This window comes from Mauremys reevesii, linkage group 8 (assembly GCF_016161935.1).
Source record: "Mauremys reevesii isolate NIE-2019 linkage group 8, ASM1616193v1, whole genome shotgun sequence".
NCBI classification, from domain to species: domain Eukaryota; kingdom Metazoa; phylum Chordata; order Testudines; family Geoemydidae; genus Mauremys; species Mauremys reevesii.
Genome location: NC_052630.1, coordinates 89,943,143 through 89,965,293, shown reverse-complemented (window position 1 = coordinate 89,965,293; position 22,151 = coordinate 89,943,143). Strand labels below are relative to the sequence as shown.

The window sequence follows — 22,151 nt, the reverse complement described above, 5'->3', positions numbered from 1 at the left end:
ATCATTAGCTTGGGCAACGGGAGGCGTCTAAGTAAGATTTTCTAATGTGGTCAGGTGCATGTTTTAAGTGTGTTTCTGGCAGAGTGAATTGCAGAGGTGCCAGGAATGCCCTGCCTGCAGCCTGCAAGCTCCATCCCTGGGACAATGAGTTCCAGCATCCCAGCCCAGTAGAAGATTAATTTAATTAATACTAGTGGAGTACTTTAAAATCTCAGCTAAAACCCACTGTGGAAAGCCACAAAATAACACAATCATCTGATTCTTGTATCAAATAATTATGGGTAAAATGCAGCACGTCTTTGTAACTTCTGTTCAAAGATATAGACCCTTGGGTTTAAGTTCTATAGGACATTACAGTTTCAAATGTCTGAATGTCCACTCATTGGATGAGCTGCCCTTTAACTACTGAACTGACATACATTTGCATATAATCTGTCTTTGTAGATTCACCAGACAGTCCAACCAATTTAACTTGTGTCATTTATGAACATTCAGACCACCTGACTTGTGCTTGGGACGCAGGGAAATACACTTACATAAGTACTAATTACATTCTCTACCTGAAGAGGTAAGTCTTGCCAGGACAGCTTCTTGCTGTGTTTAGTTGAAAACCAAGAACAATTGAAGTAGAGGGCTCTATGCATGGCTTAGAATGTGGCTCTGAGCATTTGAAAGGACTAAGACCAAGAGGATCTGGGGTGGGGATAGCTGAGTGGTTTACGAACCCCAGTTTGGGAACCACTGCCTTACACACTAATGAGGGGAGGGATAGCTCAGTGGTTTGAGCATGGGCCTGCTAAACTCAGGGTTGTGAGCTCAATCCTTGAGGGGGGTATTTAGGAATCTGGGGCAAAAATCTGTCTGGGGATTGGTCCTGCTTTGAGCAGGGGGTTGGACTATGTGACCTCCTGAGGTCCCTTCCAACCCTGATATTCTATGCTCTCACTGATTCTCTCACTTGCTAGTGTGCTTTGTGGTAAAGGTGCTAATGGTATGGAAAGAAAAGAGCAGAACAAACTAGGTTAATTGGGGGTAATGGTTAAGACTGGTGAGCTCTTGTAACCCTAAGTACCAGTATGACTGTGCGGTCTAAAATGTGTGGTCAGAGTAACAGCAGCCACAAGCCAAGCACAATTATACAAATGCTCTAGTTTTGATGACTGGAAAAACAGAGTGTCCTACTTACACTTTCTAGAAGACCGCCTTACAGATCTCTTCAGGTGAACTACCAAGTGTATCTAGCTAGCTCTCACTTAACACAAATGAGGTGGTGTTTAGGATTTAAATCTTTTAAGACCTAGCTTTCCACTCAGTGTTGTAATTACTTGTCTAATCAGTGCTATGTCTATGTATCTCAGGAGAGCTCCTTCCTGCTTAGATAGAAAAGCTTCCTTTGCTTTCTTTCTTTTTCTGAATGCTGCCCCAGAGGGGCGTTTTCTTCTTTCACTCATGACTGCTGTTCTGTGCTAGCTATAGTGGCTCTCAACACTCAATTGAAGGGGACAAATAAGCAGGCTGGTAGCAGGGCCTGAGTGAGGGAAAATATCAGCATCTTAAGGGCCTAACTGGCTCCTATTACTTCCGTTGACTGCCTGTTCTCCTCAAATGGGGTCAGGGAAGCAGCAGGAAACAGGAAGCTCCCTGAGAAGCTGGTGTTAATCAGTCCAGGATCCTGGGGGTGCTAGAGAGGTACATAAGAAGCTCCTCTTCCTCTCTCTCTCTCTCCCTGCAGCTCCTGCTGCTTTCTTTCTGTTATTACCTCTCACCTTTTCTCCTGCCTGCCTGTTATGTCTCTTGTGCCCTCCTTCCTCTAGCACAGCACTCCACCATCTCTGTGCATCTAGAGCAGAGAGAGAATACATATGCACCAGCAGCAGACAATTTTCTACATTCTGTATCCTAGTGGCGCCCCGCCATCCCCACAGTCTGGCACCTGAGGCAGTCGCCTCAGTTCGCCTCATGGTAAGGCCAGCCCTGGCTATTTAGCTAGTAGTTGAGGATGTGTTTCCAGTCAAACTTAAACCAAGAATGTAAGACAAAAGCCAGCTTTCTACCTGATGCGCCTGAGCCATCGCTGTGTTACATTACTTGTATGCCAATGTAGCTCATGCTCATAGAACTCCATGGATTTATCCTTCTGTAAACTGGAGTAGTACAGTGGGGGAAAAGGGCCACATGTTCTGTTGGGAGGTGCTGGACAGCACTAATTATCTGTAGCACAGCCTTCCCAACAAGATCAGGGCCCCATTGTGCTAGGAACTGTACAAACACCGTATAGCTTCACTGCAATTGGAGGGGTAATTGCAGCTCTGGTGCACATATCTGCACTGTATCTTTACTCTAGCTAGCACAGATAATAAGAGCAGTGAAGACACAGTGGCACAGTCAGCATTGCAGGCTAGCAACATTAGTACGTACCGAGAGTTCCAGGCAGGCTTGTACAGCCGGCTCTGGAGTCCATGCCACTGTGTCTTCACTGCTCTTTTTAGCTGTGCTAGCTAGATTAAAGCTAGAATGAGTATGCCTACCCAAGCTGTAATCACACCTCCAATTATAGTGTAGACATGAACATAGCAAGAGATGGTTTCCTGTCCCAGAGACCTTACACTCTAAACAGACAAGACAGATAAAGGATGAAGAGGAAAATAATATCCTCATTTTACAGATGAAGCACAGAGTGGTTAAGTAACTTGCTTTAGGTCACCCAGGAAGTTCGTGGCAGAGACAGGAATTGAACCCAGCTCTCTGAAGTGCCATCCTCTTTCAATAGCATACACATACTTATGAAACTTAACAGCAGAGAGAAAACTGACTTCCCGCAGATTAATAAAAAAACAGTGTATTGGAAAGTGAGAAATAGGCAAGTCAGAAACAGAAGGGAGGGGTGGAAAGGGAAGGAAATACAGAGCAAACCTCCCACCCTCAAATGTATGGCATGTATGTTTCTATTTGTCAGCAAGGATCCAATGTCCAGAGATAGTATCAAGTTGTTTAACCAGCCCTTGAAGAGGTCCTGAGATGCTATAATCTACCACAATGTCTTGAGATAGTAAAGCAACAATTTAAATAAATGCTGAAACACTGTAGTGTTTACCGCAGAATTCTTCCTCATTGCTTAGTTCTCACCTGTCAATTTGGACCTTTCTATGTAGATCCACAAAAATGGAATACACCAGATTCTATTTTATTCAGAAAAAACAACACCGTCTGTACAATGATTCACAAAAAAAATCCAGTGAATGAGAAATCACCATCTTTCTTTTTGTTTAGAATTCTGGGCATGGATGGCAAAATGAGAAATAATGGGATTATGAGGCAATGAAGTAGTAGGAAAAGCCGTTACTACATCAGTATCAATTTGACAATGGTATATATATATTGCTAAGGAAAGAGATGGCATCACTAGCCCAGCAGTCATCCTATGAGGTCTGGATGACCAATTGTGGATTGTTCGGGGATGTAGGAGACTGTCACAGTGCAGGAAGATCAACTTATTATCATACCACTAATCTTAAATGAGTTGCTGGGCTGCATTTGCTGCAGGAGATACAGGGCCGGCTCCTGGCACCAGCTTATCAAGCAGGTGCTTGGTGGGGCAACTCCCGAGCGGGGCAGCACTTTCAGGTATTCGGTGGCAATTCGGCGGAGGGTCTCTCACTCCCGCTCCGAGCGAAGGACCTCCTGCTGAATTGCCGCAGATCGCGATCATGATTTTTTTTTGGGGACTGCTTGGGGCGGCAAACCCCCTGGAGCCGGCCCTGAGGAGATAAGACTGACAAAACTGTTGTAACAATGTGGTGGCCCTACCATCCCCATTCTCAGGGATTTTTGTTTTTAAATTATATTGGTTTAAACTGGCATTTGTGCTGTTTCTGTCCTTGCTTCATTGAAGTCAATGACAAAATTCCCATTGACTTGAATGGGGCCCGGAATTTACCCCAGTGCTTTTTGCTTTTTTAGTTTACAGACAGGTGAGGAGAAAGCATTTCCTTCGACTGCAGCAATCAACATTTCATTGAGCAAATTACAAGGAGGCAAACTGTATTCTATTTGGGTCCAAGCCAAAAATGACCTAGGCACAGCACATTCTGATCATCTGCAAGTTAACCTTGAGGATTTAGGTAATATATGGTAATTCACAAATGGCTTTGAAGGCAGGTTGTAATATGAACTAAAAAGAACCCTAACCAAAGTGATAAAATCTACATCTAGATGGATGTGCAGTACTGAAGTTTTCTGAGAACGTTGGTGATAAATTACACATTGAGTACTGTTTAACATTAGGGAAACAGCTGCTGATGTACATTTTGATACACTGTCTTACTGCCCTCTCTTATTTGTTCTTCTCAAATTGGGCTGTAATATTTTCCATCAATATTCTTTCATTGGTCACTATGCTCTCTCCTTAGTTTTTTGTGATGTGCTGGATTTGATACTGAGGCTCACAGAGCCTGTGATTTGGTAATACATTTCAATTACAGCAAGTCTCATACTGCCCGTCTATTCGTTCCAACATTAAATTCCCAGCGTACGTTAATGAAAGTATAAAACTGATTATGGGAAGTTATCTTTAACTGACAGTGAAATTGTTCAGCTATTGTTCTCTGATGGGGCTTTTTAACAGGTTAAACTGAAAAATCAAGATATATTTTCTCAGGTGAGAACATATGTCTTCTGTAGTAAAGTATATTAAAAAAATCATTATAGCAGAGCCTAACAGTGGTAGACTGGCACCATTTTCTTCATGGGCTCAGAATAGATTCACCATTCTTTTGTCTCTTCTAGTGATACCAGCCACACCTGTTATCACCAATGTTGAAACTACAGACAGTTCAGCACCGAGAACTATACTCCACTGGAAAAAGCAAACATCCACGGAGAACGTTTATTGTGAAGAGAGATACAGAGCACTGGCAGACCAAACTTGGCATGTGAGGCAACCCTTTCTCAACTACATAACATGGGTCTGCTGCTGGTCCCATTGACGTCAATGGCAAAACTCCCACTACCTTCAGTGGGTGCAGGACTGGGCCCTGTGTGAAAGATCGCTGGGCTAGGTTGTTGATACCAGTTCGCTGGTATCTGGTTTTTCATGCAGTCATTTGCTGTATTCAAGTAAGGAGAGGAGAACGTCTATGAAGCAAGGATTTGCAAGTGATTACATATACTAATAGCACCATATCAACAAGGGTATTTGGGGGGTTGTTTTTAACAGGGCCACCCAGAGGATTCAGGGGAACTGGGGCAAAGCAAATTGCCCCCCTCCCCTCTGGACAGCCCTGGTTTTTAAAACATTTTAAAATGAACTAAATTTTTGTGAAAGGTGCAAGGCTACTAATCCTGGAGACCGAAGTCTTCTGTTTATTCAGACAGGTACAGCAGTAGCAGGACAGTGCAAGCTTCATATTCTATCTGTGTGCATCAAACCTAACCTGGAGACACCTCCTCTGAGGATTACTCTAAGCTTTTCCACTGAAACTCCTACCAGGAGTCAATTAGTGATGTTGGTATTGTGCAGTGGACTTGTCCACTCATACCTGGACTGAGACCACCTAGTCACTTCACATAGATTACTAACAACTTTAGGGCATTTGTGACTTAGGCTGGATTCAAACAGGTGATTTGGAAGGGAGAGGCTCCAATTGAGATATTCAGTAACACCCACTCACTGCCACGTGCAGACTTGCATTGCTTTGTAACTCAAAATAATGTACTGCTGTACTTGCAGAATTCTTTAGATAAACCCTATACTACGCAAAAGAAAATTAACACAATATTCAAGATATTTCCCAGTGCTACAGTTTAATTTAAATCACTTCCAAAGTGACAAACTGAGCTAGAAAAACCACTCATACCAGAATAAGAGTGTGCACCAGGGGAGTTATACCACTATAACTATTGCGGATTAAATTCACACCATCATACTGGTATAATGTCCCATGTAGAAAATCCCTAAGAGACGAGGCTGCTTTTGTAGGTCGATTTAACATCAGCTGCTAAGGACTCAATTGTGCCCTGCCCCAATTGACTGTGCAAAAGGGCCAGGGTGTATGTGGAGAATTTCCTCCACCCCTTACACCCTGCCAGAGGGACAGGACACAATCCCAATCCCTCCATTTGGGGGAGCACTGCTTCTTCCTGACACCCCCAGAGGTGCAAACCCGGCCAGTACAGATAAGGAGGAGGCAGAGCCATGGGCACACCCCCCTCCACATTGGCATGAGGAGCTGGCCACGAACACAGCCCTAGGCTAAGGCACGGTGCAGTGCCCACACTGATCCTGCACTCCTAGGAGCTCGGGGGAGGCTGGTACCTACTCCCTCAGGGCTAGGGCACTGGGCAGGGATTGTTATAGCATCATTAATAGTTCCAGTACGTGTTGTTGAAAGGATGTCTAATTTCATGAGGCTAGTTAGTACAGCTTGGAAAGTTATATTGTTTGTCAATTTTAGATGAAAGAATGGGACATAAATGTGACAAGAGGGCCACACACAGAGTACAGCCTGGAGTCGAACACAGAGTATGAGTTTCAAGTGAGATGCCGATTAATTCTTGCCAAAAGCTATTGGAGTGGATGGAGTGCGCCCTTTATTTACACAACCCCAGAAGCAGGTGAGTTCATACCCAGGCTTACAAGGGGATTGCTCCATCTCCTGCTGTCATGCATGACTTTTTCTTATTTTTTTTAAAAGTTTTGAATGAGATCACCCCCTTGTTTGGGGGCAATTGTCAAAGCGAGTGGAGTGGCACAGGCTTCTAGTTACCTTGCTATTGGAACATGTGGGATCAGTACACGGTCAGGTGTACGTTATTGGAGCAGTACCTTATTGGGTGTATAAATAAAAGAACTAGATACATTCATGGAGGATAGGTCCATCAATGGCTATTAGCCGGGATGGTGTCCATAGCCTCTGTTTGCCAGAAGCTGGGAATCGGTAACGGGATGGATCACTTGATGATTACCTGTTCTGTTCATTCCCTCTGGGGCACCTGGCAGTGGCCACTGTTGGAAGACAGAATACTGGCTTAAATGGACCTTTGGTCTGACCCAGTATGGCCGTTCTTATGTTGAGATTCCCTGGTCAGTGCATGCCAGCGGGAAGTCCAGCCATGCCTAACCCCTGCCGGCTCCTAAGAGCCCCTTTGGGCCAGGGTGCAGGGAATGGGAATGTTAGCTGGGCCCACCTCTTAGTGCTGATGAGAAACCTTGTCTCTGCGCTATGGTGGTGATCAAGAATGCTCCTTATATCTTCTTCCATGTTAATCCAACAAAGTGACCAAGATTTGTCCCTTACCAAGTAAAACAGGAATGTAACATTTGATTTTCTAATCAGACTAAATGTAAAAAATAGTCACTTTAGCCATTCCCTGTGTGACAATCTCTCTTGCTACAAACACTTCCCATTCCTCCTGGTTGGCAGGCTATAGGGGAATAAAGGCCCACTGTAAAGATATTTGTGATGGCATGTGACACATCATTTCCCACTTGACAGCATAAAGGGTACATTTTTTAAGACGGGCTGAGGTGCAACCTCTCTTTTGACAGCTGCAGTTAGGTAACTAGAGAGGCAGGTACCCAGGTTTGCACCTGGGATTCAAACACACACGCAAAAATACAAATACAAGTGGATCTGCAAAGAGGAGATTGACCTTTTGTAATGTTTGGGCTTTGACCTTGTGGTGGTGTTTAACCAATCAGGGTAGATGTCATCAGACTAGTTAGTGCCGTTTTTTAAATGACTGAGTCAAAGGAGACACAAGGTGAGTGAGGCAATATCTTGTATTGGGCCAACTTCTGTTAATGAAAGAGACAAACTTTTGGGCTACACAGAGCTCTTCTTCAGGTCATTTGTAACTCAAAAACTTGCCTCTTTCTCCAACAGAAGTTGGTCCAATACAAGATATTACCTCATTCACTTTGTCTCTAATATTCTGAAGCCAACATGGCTACCACAACACTACGAACACCGTCAAAGGAGACAGCATATCTAATGGTTAAAGTAGGAGATTTGGAGTCAGGACATTGCGATTGTGTTCCTGGCTTTGACAATGACTAAACCTCTCTGCACCTCAGTGTACATACCTGCTAGATGGGTACAATACTCATCTACCTCATAGGGTCATTATGAGCCTTAACGTATATAATGGTCTTCACGTGAAAGGCATTGATATGAGCACTGAGTTTCAGCGCTAGTTACTGCCTCCTGTTTTAAACTGAGCTAATAAAATAATTGCTGTACCCATTCTGCCTCTTCTCTAATGCAGCTGGCATCAGCCCTGGCCAATGCACTGTGACACCTTTCCTTAGATCACTGCCTCCCAGCAGTGGCACATGCAGGAACGATACAGCAGCACCATCCAAAGCTTGAGCCAAAGCCACTGCAGTCAAAGGGAACCTTTCCATTTACTTCATTAGGCTTTGGATCAGGCCCTGGATTAGCATCTCATTAGTGGATATAGGTTTTCAAAGATACCATGAATACTTTCATCCAGGGCGGATATATGAACCATGGTGGAACTCACACTTGTCATAAAGGCACTATGTTACTTATCTATTTGCAGTGTGCCTCATCTTTGAAAGTAGAGCAGAGGGCTATTTCCTGGTATATCAACAGCATAATTAATTTGATCCAATTCTTATGTACAGTTGGATTATTCAGTCATTCTATGTGCTCTGCTGTCATGCAGAGTGCCACTTGATTCTGAACAGAATTACAAGTTAACTCCCCAATCCTGCAAACACTTACACTCCAGTCACTTCCCATATGTTAGCAGCCGTAATGACTGTTTGCAAAGTGTTTTCCAGAGGAAAAGCTCTCGGTATTGTTGTGCCAGGTACTGTGTGCCTTTTGGGCAGACACACCGTTGTACCGCCACTTTGGCAATTATAAGGCCAGTCAAATTATTTTTTCCCCCAGCCTGACTGAATCGTGGAGACTACATACTCAGGGCTCTAGTCTCCTATAGATACAGAAAAAGATTCGATTTTTATGTAACCTTATGTAGGTTAAATACCTACATAAGCAAACGCCCCGCAAATTGATGGGCAAATAGAGTTAACAGCACATCTAGGCAAGAAAGGTCTCACGGTAGTGTTTTGCTGGTGCCCTCTGCTGGCTTATTCTGGGTATGACATTGTCAGTAGCCAGAAAGCTTGCGGGTTGATTTCTGCTTCCATCTAGAGGTGATTTATCACAGACTGTTATAGGAACAGACTCCTCAGCTATTCCTTGAACAGTCCTGATTCGAGCCCCAGACCCTGATGTGATTAGGGTGACCAGATGTCCTGATTTTATAGGGACAATCCTGATTTTTGGGTCTTTTTCTTATATAGGCTCCTATTACCCCCATGCCTGTCCCAATTTTTCACAATTGCTGTCTGGGCACCCTTAGATGTGATGGCTGCTCAGCCTCTACCCCTGTTGAGTAGGGCATTCGAGATTCTGTTTTAATAACGCAGTCACAGGGTTGGTTCGTTTTTAAACAAGAACTTCAGAAGGTACCTGATGTGGCCAAAGTGGAGGGGGAGCTCAGGAGAAAGCAGAGGCTGCTGGAACATTACAGCCTCACAACCTTCTCTCTCAAAGGGGAAACGGGATAGTTTGTGAGGTGTCTGGTGGTTGTGAGAAAGCCATTTCCCATTGAGAATGGTCCCTCTGTGAAGGGGAGTTGAAAGAATTTAATACAAATCCCTCCCCCCAGGCGGGGAATGTATGTAAATGCTGAAAAATACCCTTCCTCTCCCCCCACCACCTCAAACACACACTTATTTCATTTAAAACATTTTTCAGTTGCTTATGGACCAATGCTAGGGCCCTGGGTAACAGGCAAGAGGAATTAGGAGTTCTCAATTATGAGAAGAAAGTGGATACAATTGGCATTACTGAAGTCTGGAGAACAATTCACATGATTGGAATGTTAGAAAAAAACAAAACAAAAAACAAACCCCAAACCAACCATGGTTATAACCTGTTCAGGGTGGCATTCTCCATAAAAGACACCATTGCCTGTTTTAGAGTTATCAATACCTTGGAACCACAGCATCTTGACTGCACGTGGATCAATGTGCTAACCAGAGCTGGCCAGAAACAGAACTTCTGTTCTGCAGAAGACTTCAAAGTTTCAGAATAAATTCCATCCCAGTTTGGGACAAAAAGTAAAAACTTTGAAGTTTTTCATGAGACAGAAGTTCCAAATCCTTCCAGTTTGGGAAAACCAAAATGAATTTTTTTGCCTTGCCCGTTGCCCACCTGGAAGGCTTTTATAATTTGCCCTCTATACCTTCTAGGGAGGCTGCTGGGGTACCATCAGTTTGATTTTCCTGGTGGAAAAATAGAAAATTTCCTGCAGAAAAATTTGATTTTGCAAACGTAACCCACACACCTCCTGGGTGTGGCATACTGTCCCATCTAGCAGCACCGAAGCCACTTAGAGATTATCTGTGGATCATCTGTGGATGAGGGGAACGCAGTGGATGTGCTATTTCTGGACTTTAGCAAAGCTTTTGATACAGTCTCCCACAGTATTCTTGCCAGCAAGTTAAAGAGAGGGCTGGGGCTGGATGATGGGGAAGGTGGGTGGAAAAAAATGCTAGAGATGGTCGGGGCTCACGTGTAGATCAATGGTGGTTCCATGTTTGGTTGGCAGCCGGTGGGTGTGGAGTGCCCCAAGGTTGGGTGCTTTTGGGTTTTATCTTCATTAACGATCTGGAGGATGGGATGGGGGGGTGGACTGCACACACTTTTGCCAGATGAGACTAAACTGGGGAGGAGGGAGTGGGCTGGGAGGGGGGGGATAGGATAGATAGGAGACAGAGGATTAGGAGGATGAAAGAAAAAAAAAAAGAATGAGATGAGGGAAGGACAAGAGCAGAGTCCTGCACTTAGGGCGGAAGAAAGAAGGCACTGCGCTAGGACTAGGGACGAATGGCTGGGGGCAGCAGTGGCAGAGAAAAGGACAAGGGGAGGACGGAACGGTTGGGGTGAACTCAAAACAGAATATGAGTGTGCAGTGTGCAGAAGTTGGGCATTTTGGCATTTATAAGTAGGGGGGGCAATCATTCGAGCCAACAGATCATTCTCTTCTTCAGTGCACTGGTGAGTGATCTGGTGGAGTACTGTGTCCAGTTTTGGGCACACTACAAGAAGGGAAGGGAAAAAGAGAAGAGGAGTAGAGGGCAGCAAAAACAAAATGGGGCTGGGGGCTGGAACACATGAGGAAGATGAGGAGGCTGAGGAACTGGGATTTGCAGAAGAAGAGAAGAAGAAAGAAGAAGTGAATTGATAGGGGCTTTTCAACTACCTGGGGGGGGGGGAGGAAAAGAGGGAGGATGAGACTGGTCTCAGGAAGAAGAGGTAGAAGATGACAAGGAGGAGAAGTTGCAGAGGGAGGTTGGAGGATAGTTTAGAAGGTTTTTTTTTAGGAAAGGGTGGAGAACTGTAATGTGTTAACTAGAGGAGTGGAGGTCTCTGACCCTCAGGGTTTGGCTTTCAGGGTGGTCAGGCTCCCTGGCTGGGATGATTTAGTTGGGTTTGAGGTTGCTGGGATGGGTTTGGGTACTTGGGACTAGATGACCTCCTGAGGTCCCTTCCAACCCTGAGATTCTATGATTCTATGATTAATGAGTCTGCTCGACGGCCTTAGCTAAGTGCCATATGGCTTTTAGCTCATGCATTTAGCTCCAGAGGTCCCACGTTCGATCCTGCCTGACGACGACCGGGGTCTGTCGGTGTTACACAAAGATATTTTCTGTTGGAAAATCATTCAGACAGAAAATTCCCAACCATCTCTAGTGTTGACTAACAAACCCCAGGAGGAGGATCTATTACAGTGCACCAAATCAAACCAGAGAAGAACAGGAATTACTACTTATGCACCCTTTCTGTTATGTGTGGAAAGAAACACTTGTTATGGAGGACTTCAATGTGGGAGACGTATGATGGAGGTCTCATGCAGCCAGTCATCAGTCACTAGAGTTTTTTAAACTTATAGGTGATAGTTTTCTGACACAAAAGGTATTGCACCCGCCATAATTAGAGAAGTGCTATGGGCTGTATTATGCAGGAGGTCAGACTTGATGATCACAATGGTCCCTTCTGGCCTTAGAATCTATGAGGTAAGTATTTTGGACCTCATTCTGGTGGATACAGATGAATTAATCACTGGCTCACTGGAATGGAAGCTGGTGGTTGCCTAGGGACCAGAAATTATTACCTGATTACATTCAATATGGGCAAACAGAGGACAATCCCAACCACTAATATATATCCTTGCTGCTTCAAAAGCAATAGTTTCCCAAAGCTGTGGGAAATGATTAGCAGAATTGATTGGGGGAAAATGTGAACAGAGATTAGGAATTCTTTAACAAGAATTTGAGGATGTGGCTGGATCACCATCTCTAGAGCCAGGGGCTGCTCCAGGCCACAGCACGCCAAGCGCGTGCTTGGGGCGGCATGCTGCGGGCGCGGGCCCCCCACCAGGGGGGGCGCAGGCGCGGGCGGGTGATCAGCTCGCAGCCGCGCCTGCGGAGCTGGTCCCGCCGCCTCCGTGGGTGCATCCGCATGCAGGCAGCGGCCGGCAGACCAGGCCCCCCGCCAGCGGACCCTCCAGGGCTCGCCGCAGGGGCAGGACACCGGGCGCACCAGCCACAGCGACCAGAGCCCCGCCCCACGGTGCCATGCTTGGGCGCTGGGGCGGCGAAATGGCTAGAGCCACCCCTGTCCAGAGCACCCCCTTCAGAGCATGGCAGACTCCTCACCCAGCTCCCTCCTGGGTCTCCTGGCAACTTTCCACAGTCCAAAATATTTCAAACCTTCTGAGTTCTAATTTATTGAGTCTTTACATAGTTTCCAGTGGCCCTGCAGGCCCACACCCTTTCCTCTTGACAAAGGGATTCCACAGCCCTCTTTCTATGGCTTGTGCTGTGCTTCTCCTGGTCCCTATACGTTGCCCTCCACCAGTTCCACCCAGGCTGACATCAAAGGCTTTCAAGAAGCAAAACTCAAAACAAAACCTTCATAACAACTGTCCTTTCTCCAAGGCATCTCACTGGGGTGCAGTCTTCCTCTACAGGTTGCAGGCCAGGTCACCCCACCAGGCAGCAGACAAGCAGTCTTCCCTTTCTAGAGTCTCCCCTGGTGCCCCCGCATCCTCCCTGCTCTCTATTCCTCCTCTTGTTATGAGTGAAGAGGCAGCTTATATACACCCCTGTTTTCTCAGACTTTGTGTTGGCTGGCTGAGAGAGGGGGGATACTTATGCCAACATACAGCACAAGGCACTTAGCCCTGAGGTCTTAAAGAGACAGGAACCTGGGTTTCCCCCAAGTCTAACTATTACCCTGGGACTACTTCCTCTTTCCCAACATCTGATCCAGAACTCCTGGAACAGCATTTTGCTTTCCCAATACCTCTTAAAGAGGACAGACCACCTTGTAACAGAGGGTCAAGAAGCCATGATTTCACAGTCAAACCTGATTCAGTGGCAAAGTGAAGGTAGCAGCTAGGAATAAAAATGCAACAAATAATAAACGGGGAAAGAGTGAAACAGATAGCAATTGATATAAATTAGAGGTTAAGAAGTGCAGAAAATAGATAAAGGAAACCTAAGACTTCAAGGAAAAATCCATGGCTGGCAGGGCTAAGAATAAAGAAGGAGTTTTTTAAGTATATTAGGAATAAAAAGGAATCATAGCAGGCCCATTACTAGATGGAGATGGTAAAATTATTAATAATGATGCAGAAAAGGCAGAAGTGGTTAAAACATTTCTATTCTGTTTTTGGAAAGAAGGAGGAGAATGTTCTTATATTGCATGAGGATGATGAAGTACCATCCAATCCATTAATAACCAAGGAGGATGTTAGACATCTACTAGGGATCAACATTTTAAAATCAGCAGGCCGGGATTTCTTGTGCCAAGAGTCCTAAAAGAGCAGGCTGAGGAGATCTCTGTCCCACTGATGTTCATTTTTAATAAATCTTGTCATACTAGAGAAATTAGCACTCTTTCAGTCTTCTGCAATGTGCCAATATTCAAAAAGAGCAAGCAGGATGAGCTGGGTACCTCTAGGCCAGTAAGCCAGAACAAATAAAGGAGAAACTGATACAGAATTCAATTAATAAAACTAAAGGATAGAAATATAAATAATGCAAGTCGACATGGTTTTATGTAAAATAGGACTTGTCAAACAAACCTGATTTCATTCTTTGACGAGATTACAAGTTTAGTTGATAAAGATAACTGCATAGATGTAATATACACCTTATCCGATATAACACGGTAAAGCAGCGCTCCGGGGTGGGTGGGGCTGCGCACTCCAGCGGATCAAATCAAGTTCGATACAACGCAGTTTCTCCTATAACGTGGTAAGATTTTTTGGCTCCTGTTATATCGAGGTAGAGGTGTATTTAGACTCTTGTGGGGCATTTGACATAGTACTGCATAACAGTCTGACTAAAAGGTTAGCGCTATATGATATAAATAGAGCACATAAATGAATTAAGAGCTGGCTGACAGATCTCAAAAAGTAGTTGTTAATGGGGATGATCATTGAATGGGAGTGTTTCTAGTGGGGTTCACTAGATGTGATGCTAGTCAACATTTTCACAATGATCAGAAAGTAAATATAAAATCCCTGTGAGAAAATGTGTAGATGACACAAAGATTGATGGAGCAGTCAATGAGGGGGACAGGGCAGTAATACAGAGCAATCTTGATTTCTTGGTAAGCTGGGTCCTGTGATGAAGTCCACTCCTAGCTAGTGGCACCTCCTCGTGGCCATCGTGGGGATTAGCTCAACCAATTTGCACCCTCCTCTGATGGTGTCTTCACCCACCCTGTCTCACCCTGTGATCCCTCTCCCTGGAACTGCAGCCTCCTCTTTGACGACTAACAGCTTTATTTGGGCATAAGCTTTCATGGGTAAAAAAAAACACTTCTTCAGATGCATGGAGTGAAAATTACAGATACAGGCATAGATGTACTGGCACATGAAGAGGAGGGAGTTACCTTACAAGCGGAGAACCAGTGATAAGGCAGCCAATTCAGTTAGGGTGGATGTGGTTCGCTCCCAATAATTGATGAGGAGGTGACAATACCAAGAAAGGGAAAATTGCTTTTGTAGTGAGTCAGCTGCTCCCAGTCCCTATTCAAGCCCAGATTAATGTTGTTAAGTTTGCAGATGAATTCTAGCTCTGCAGTTTCTCTTTGAAGTCTATTTTTGAAGTTTTTTTGTTGAAGGGTGGCTACTTTTAAATCTGTAAAAGTAACAAAGAATCCTGTGGCACCTTATAGACTACACAGTTTTTTTTGCATGAGCTTTGTGTGGTGAATACCTTTTTTCGATGCAAGTGGTGGAAAATTTCCAGGGGCAGGTTTATACAAGCAAGCAGCAAGAGAGAAGAGAGATAGTTAGGTTAGGAGGAGGAGGGAGGATGAGGTTCTGTTCTAGCAGTTGAGGTGTGAAGGAGGAACTGGAGAAACTGGGTCTGTATATTCACAGATCCAGACTAACACAGCTACCCCTCTGATACTTTTAAATCTGTTCTTGAATGTCCAGGGAAACTGAAGTGTTCTCCTACTGGCTTTTGTATATTATCATTCCTGATATCTGATTTGTTTCCTTTTATTCGGAGACTCCGGTTTGGGCAATGTACATGGCAGAGGGGCATTGCTGGCACATGATGGCATATATCACATTAGTAGATGTGCAGGTGAATGAGCCCCTGATGGTGCAGCTGATGTGGTTGGGTCCTATGATGGTGTCGCTGGAGTAAATATGGGGACAGAGTAGGCAACGGGGTTTGTTACAGGGATTGGCTCCTGGGTTAGTGTTTCTGTGGTGTGGTGTGTAGTTGCTGGTGAGTATTTGCTTCAGGTTCGGGGGCTGTCTAAGTGAGGACTGGTCTGTCTCCCCAGGTCTGTGAGAGTGAGGGATCGTTTTCCAGGATAGGTTGTAGATCGTTGATGATGCGCTGGAGAGGTTTTAGCTGGGGGCTTTACATGATGGCCAGTGGTTATTCTGTTATTTTCCTTGTTGGGCCTGTCCTATAGTCGCTCTGTCAATCTGTTTCCTCACTTCCCCAGGTGGGTAGTGTAGTTTTATGCCCAAATAAATCTGTTAGTCTTTAAGGCAGGGCTTTGGAGCTGTGCTCCAGCTCCAGGCAAGAACTTGCAGCTCCACTGCTCTGGAGCTGCTCATGCTCCAGCTCTGGGCTCCGCTCCAAAGCCCGGCTTTAAGGTGCCACCGGACTTCTCATTGTTGTGGTAGATACAGACTAACACGGCTACCCCTCTGATACTAGCCTCCTCTTTGTGACTCGGCCCTCCGGCTGGGTCACCAAATATGTTCCCACCTTCCAGACTATTAAAGTCCCTCTTGGCAAATAGGCGCAGGCAGTCTTCCTGCTCACTGCCCCACTGGTGCCACTTTGTCAGTGGCTGGTAGGGGGACCCGGGTCCTCCCTCTACTCCAGGTTCTGGCTCAGGGGCCTTCTCATCAGCAGCCAAGGTTTGACCTACCCCATACCTCACTGCTCTTTCCCCTGAGCCTTGCCTACCTCTCTTGCTCTCCCCCTTCTCTGGGCTTGCCACACCACAGCCTTCTTCCCAGGGAGTAACTATGCTACTTGTCTCTAGCCCCAGACACACCTCCCTTCTCCCAAGGAGCAACTGGAGACTTCTTCCCTCCAGTCCCCCTTCTGCTGTATGGCTTTATGGAAGTCCCACCTATTCCTGCCCAGCGTCTGTTCCCAGTCAATCCCCTGCTCCCTGGCTCCTCCTCCAGGTGCAGTTCATGGAGTTAATTGGCCTGTCTGGCCATCTGAAAACCTTCCAGTCCTGTGTGGGGTAAACACCCCATCACAGTCCCATTCAAATAAAATGCATTTTAAGGTAGTAAAATGCAAAGTTAAAATACACATCTAGGAACAAGGAATGCAGGCCACACCAACCGAATGGGGGGGCTGTATCCTAGAAAGCAGTGACTCTGAGAAGGATTGAGGGGACAAAACAACTGAACATGAGCTCCCAGTGCGATAACATGGCAAAAAGGGCTAATGTGTTCCCTGGATCTGTAAGTATGAGTAAGAATAAAGAGGCAATTTTACCTCTGTATATGGCATTGGTGAGTCTGGTACTGGAATATTGTGTACAGTTCTGGTGTCCACATTTTAACCAGGATATTGAAAAATTGGAGAGGATACAGAAGAGAGCCACAGAAATGATGCAAGGTCTGGATAATCTCAAACTGTTTAGCCTATCAAAAAGAGTGAGAAGTGACTTGATTACAGCCTACAAGTACTTTGTGATTACAACATTCTTTAACAAGAAGACAATACTTTAATTTAGTGGAGAAAGGCAAAACAAGAACCAATGGTGGGAAACTGAAGTCAGACAAATTAGAAATTAGGCACAGATTTTTAACAATGATGGTGGTTACTCACTCGAACAAACTACCAATGTAATTCCCCATCTCTTGGTGTCTTAGGCATCCAGTCATGATCTCCGTTCTCAAAGATAGGAGTTAGCCAAACACAAGTTATCTCAATGCAATGGTAAATAGGTGAAACATGGCTTGTGATACAGATCTAATGGTCCCTCTGGCCTTAAACACCATGAATCATCCATTGGTAGGTGGCCCATCACAAAGCATCTATAAGTGCCAAACAATAAAACCAAACCACAAAAGGCTCATTTTATGAAGGGATTAAGAAACTAATCAACTATTCATAATACTAAAGAATAGTAATAATAAATAACTCTACCGAGTTGGGTTGTTTCCTTTTGTCTAGTGGCAGAGCTATGTACCAGCAGGTCTCTGAGACCAGGCAGGCATCATCAACTCCTTCCCTGATGTCTTAAGGAGCTAAACTAAAGGCAGCTTAGTTCTTTATTATTATTAGAAAGTTTATAGAAATGTATCTGCCAGAGCCTGTGTCTCAGAATGCCCCCAAGGGGGTGCTTTGAAAATACTTGCTGACGCCATTTGATTTTAATACTGAAGTAAGTCATATACCAAATCATGGCCATTACCTTGTTCATTTAAATATTAATACCAGAAATCACCCATTCAGTTACTGTACTTCTTTTGATTGCAGCACCTTCTAAAATCCTGGATGTGTGGAGGGTTATGGGTCCAGTATATATGAACGGTAGCCAAGAAGTGACGGTCTTGATAAAGGTAATGCCATTTTGTTTCTCAAGCCACATGGGATTCTAAAATACCGTTTATTATTATTATCTGTATTACTGTAGCATCTAGGAGCCCCAGTCATGGGCCAGGACCCTGTTGCCCTAGGTGCTGTATGGACGCAAAACAAAACAAAACAAAAAAAACCGCCCCTGCCCTGAAGCGCTTACAATCTAAATAGACAAAAGAGACACAGGGTGGGGTAGGGGCAGAATACATCAGCAGCAGGAACAGTGTGATGGCAGCAAACAGCATGTTAGTGCCACTGTTTTTCTGGGGGAGGAGGGTTAGGATATCAGCGAAGCAGAAGGGAGAGGGGACACTGACAGACAGGGAGAGGGAGGAGAAGGTAAGAGGAGTGAAGCTGGGATGAAGAGACTCTTGGTACGTCTACACTGCCAGCTAGCTTGGGCTGCGGGGCTGTTTCATTACAGTGTAGACCCACAGGGTCGTAGAGCCCAGGCCCCACCCTTAGCCCAGACGCCGACACTGCAGTGAAACAGCCCAAGCCCAAGTCAGCCAGCCTGGGCCAGCTGTCAGGGGCAGCAGGTTTGTATAATTTTTGGTGGTGCCCAGAACAGGTCCAAGTCTTCTGGCCCCCCCCTCCCCCACACCTGCCTACGGCTCTGGGAGGGAGTTTGGGTGCAGGAGGGGGTTTGAGGTGCAGGCTCTGGGCTGGGGCAGGGGTTTGGAGAGTGTGGGCAGGAGGGGTGCAGGCTCTAGGAGGGAGCTTGGGTGCTAGGTGAGGGCTCTGGGCTGGGGCAGGGAGTTGGGGAGAGGGGGTGAGGGGTGCAGGCTCTGGGAGGGAGTTTGGGTGCAGACTTTGGGCTGGGGCAGGAGGTTGGGGTGCAGTGTAGACATACCCTATGAGGGAAGGAGAGGGTGATGGTTGGAGTAAGCAGCCAGTCACCAAAGGGCAGAGAAAGTCCTGTCAAAACGGTAGAAAGTTCTCCAAAAAGGACTAAGGTCCCTGCTTTGGCTGCTTCTGCCTCTCTGGCTCGCTGGTCTTTGCATCTTTCTCCTAAGCCCATATGGTGGGGGGAAGGGGGAAGGGAGAGGAGAGACACCCCTGGATCCTGATACCCTGTAAGGGAGGTGAGGGTTGCTCCCCTGCACAGTTATGGGCTCAGGAAGGAGGGGAGAGAAGAGATTTTAGTTTTGTGGCTCTAGTGCCGAACAAAATTGGGGCTCATCTGGGAGTGTTCCACATCCTGGTTATATGGGAGTTCAAAGCTACATGAAAAAGTGATGTTTTTCTTGTACAAGCAGTAACCAGCCAGTTTGTTTGAGGGAAGAAAGAGGACAAAGACGATGACATGCCTGTATAAACTTTAGGCAAAATTTGTTTGTGCCTATTCCTTTAGGAGAAATTGTTCCAGAGTATTCTGCATGCTAAGTTGATGAGTCTCACTCCAGTCCTTTGAAATCCTCTGTCAATTAACAATACTCTTGGCACATAGTTACAATTTCATGCGGAGCACTATGCGTGGGGATGGTGAACTTAGGAATGTGTTCCCCAGTGGCAGCAAACAACACACTGTTCTATAAGGGCATTTGTTTTTCCATTGTTTTCAGCCTCTCACTCCAAAAGACGCCAGAGGAAAAATTCTGGGTTACACGGTGTTCCATGAAAGCCGGGGAGAAATGGTTAACTTATGTAACACATCAGACACCCAATGCAAAGTTCTGGTTTCCCCAGCAACGCGTACCGTCCACGTGACTGCATATAATTCCAAGGGAAGTTCCATGCCAGCCAGTATAACAGTGACCCAAGAGCACAGTAATGCTAACGGTAAGATTATGCACACATCATCATTCGCTTTAACTGAAATCTGGTTTTGTCAGAACTGGAAAAAAAAAAGTCTTCTGTTATTGCTTTAAAGTGGAGAAAACCCTCTGGAAATTCTGCTCCTACCCACTTCTTTTTATCAATGAATTTAGTGCTCTCCAGAAGCCCTGGAGACAATAAGCAGCCATATATTTCAAATGTTCCTCTGACCATGTTCAACAATAGGTTTAAAAATAAGTTTTGGGCTGTCTGAATTGGCTGGCACCAGCTGACAACTGTGCTGCTTAAGTAGGTCTTGAAAGCAGTCTCAGAATGTGGGCAATTTCCCTATGTACACAGGACCTTAGTGAGAATAACCCCTTTCATTTCCAATAAAGGCACGGTTTCACCTTTACATCTCGTCATTTAAAACAACAAACAACAACAAGGAATTAGAAGTAGTTTCAGGGTCTACATCTGCCTCAGATTCCCCAGGCCAATGACTGTGGTTTTCCACAACCACATTTTCCTGTTTTCTAAAATGTTTCTTGCACTCAGCAACGGGGGAAAGTCCCACAGACACTGCAAGTGAAAGGGGTTATATAGTGAAAATGACTAAATAGAAAGTGCATTAGGTAAATAAAGTGGAAAAATCAGATTGTTCTTGAGTCTCTCTATTAGAAGAATTAGAGGTGTTTCTTGTAAAAAGCAACAGGTACAGATTTTCAGAGAGAGAAAAGGTGCGATAAACTCAACAATGGGCCTTTAATATATAAAATGCTCCATGTCTGTGTAAAATCTCTTCCTTTCATTTCAAGATCATTTCTTAAATTATTTCAGAGCATAGGCAGTTTTCCTGTGCAGAATGGGCCATTTAATGGGCCTTCCTATGACTGGAAGGATCCAGCCCACCTTAGTCATATCACTCCTCCTACCTCTGTTTGCAGATTTCCTATCCCCCACCAACATGCAGATTAGCCATGATGACCACAGAAGAGTCTCTGTCAAATGGAAGCTGCCTAAATACGCTGGAAGATCAGTTCTGTGGTTCATAGTTGAATGGATTTCTGCAGCTCAGCATAATCAGCAACACAATTTTTTATGGAAGAAAGTCCCCAGCCAGGATACATTTACATATATAGAGGGTAAGATATGGTAACAATCTTTTTGCTATTTACTTTCTGTATAGTGCTATAGATGTACACAAGGCCTTGTAGCTCAAAATACAACAAAAGAAAACAAAGGAACTGTGAATTTAAATTGAGCCCCAGGTCTCTGGTACTTTTAACAGTACAAATATGACAAAGGAGAGCAGGTTTGTAGCAGATAGGCAAGAGGGAGGAGTTACATGGTCTGAAAGAGGTTGGGGCAGGAAATGTGGAAATTAATGGGGAGGCTGTTTGAAGTGTAGGATGCTCTGTGAAAGGAGGGACCGAGTCACAAAGAGGGAGAAGACATGAAACTTGGCTAGATTGTGGGAAGTAGTGTAGTCATATGTGGGCAGGGCAGAGTGGTACATATGGAAATATGTCTATAAAGAGTGAAAGGACAGGAGAGAAGGTAGTAATATGTGAGGCAGCAACTGTCTTCTGCAGTTATTGTTGCTGAACAATTGTAGGGGACAAAACCTGCAGGCTTTACTCAGGCAAAATTCCCACTGAGGTCAAGCATCCAGCTAATAAGGATTGTGGCATATGTCCCATTATGCTGAATGCAGCGTTGTTGTAGCCATCTTGATCCCAGGATATGAGAGCGAGACAAGGTGGGCGAAGTAATGTCTTTTATTGGACTAACTTCTGTTGGTGAAAGAGACAAACTTCAGAAGAGCCCGATGTAGCTCAAAAGCTTGTGTCTTTTACCATCATCAACTTCTGTTGGTCCAATAAAAGATATTACCCTCACCCACCTTGTCTCTCCGTTATGTTGACTGCAGATCTCGTCAACAAAGTGTTCCTGGTCCCCACATTTCCATGCGATCATTGGCATTTTACTCCCGTAAAATCAGTTGGCATAGGCTTGCTGAATTGCATATAATGGGATCTGTTTTCCTGAGCAGTGTAGCAATTTAGCCTAGGATGAATCTCCAGGTAACCATATTAGTTGGAAAAAAGATTCTGTACTGATATATTATGAGGAAAATGTGAGAAACCAAATTCAAGTGAAAACTGGTAGCTGCTTTCATCATAATAAATACAAC

General features: G+C 45.0%; 2 protein-coding genes across 2 annotated transcripts in view; one reads left to right on the top strand and one right to left on the bottom strand.

Annotated features, from left to right (window-relative positions):
- The window catches only part of C8H1orf141 (chromosome 8 C1orf141 homolog), a 126,850-nt gene that overhangs the window by 50,352 nt on the left and 54,347 nt on the right, over positions 1 to 22,151 (bottom strand). The gene's annotated exons all lie outside the window — the stretch shown is intronic.
- IL23R (interleukin 23 receptor) overlaps positions 1 to 22,151 on the top strand; it is a 46,215-nt gene that overhangs the window by 10,798 nt on the left and 13,266 nt on the right. The window contains exons 4-10 of the mRNA XM_039486466.1: positions 445 to 568; positions 3,961 to 4,121; positions 4,786 to 4,931; positions 6,453 to 6,612; positions 18,095 to 18,177; positions 19,762 to 19,978; positions 20,902 to 21,099. Coding sequence (XP_039342400.1) covers positions 445 to 568; positions 3,961 to 4,121; positions 4,786 to 4,931; positions 6,453 to 6,612; positions 18,095 to 18,177; positions 19,762 to 19,978; positions 20,902 to 21,099 — 1,089 coding nt within the window. The remainder of the gene's footprint in view (positions 1 to 444; positions 569 to 3,960; positions 4,122 to 4,785; positions 4,932 to 6,452; positions 6,613 to 18,094; positions 18,178 to 19,761; positions 19,979 to 20,901; positions 21,100 to 22,151) is intronic.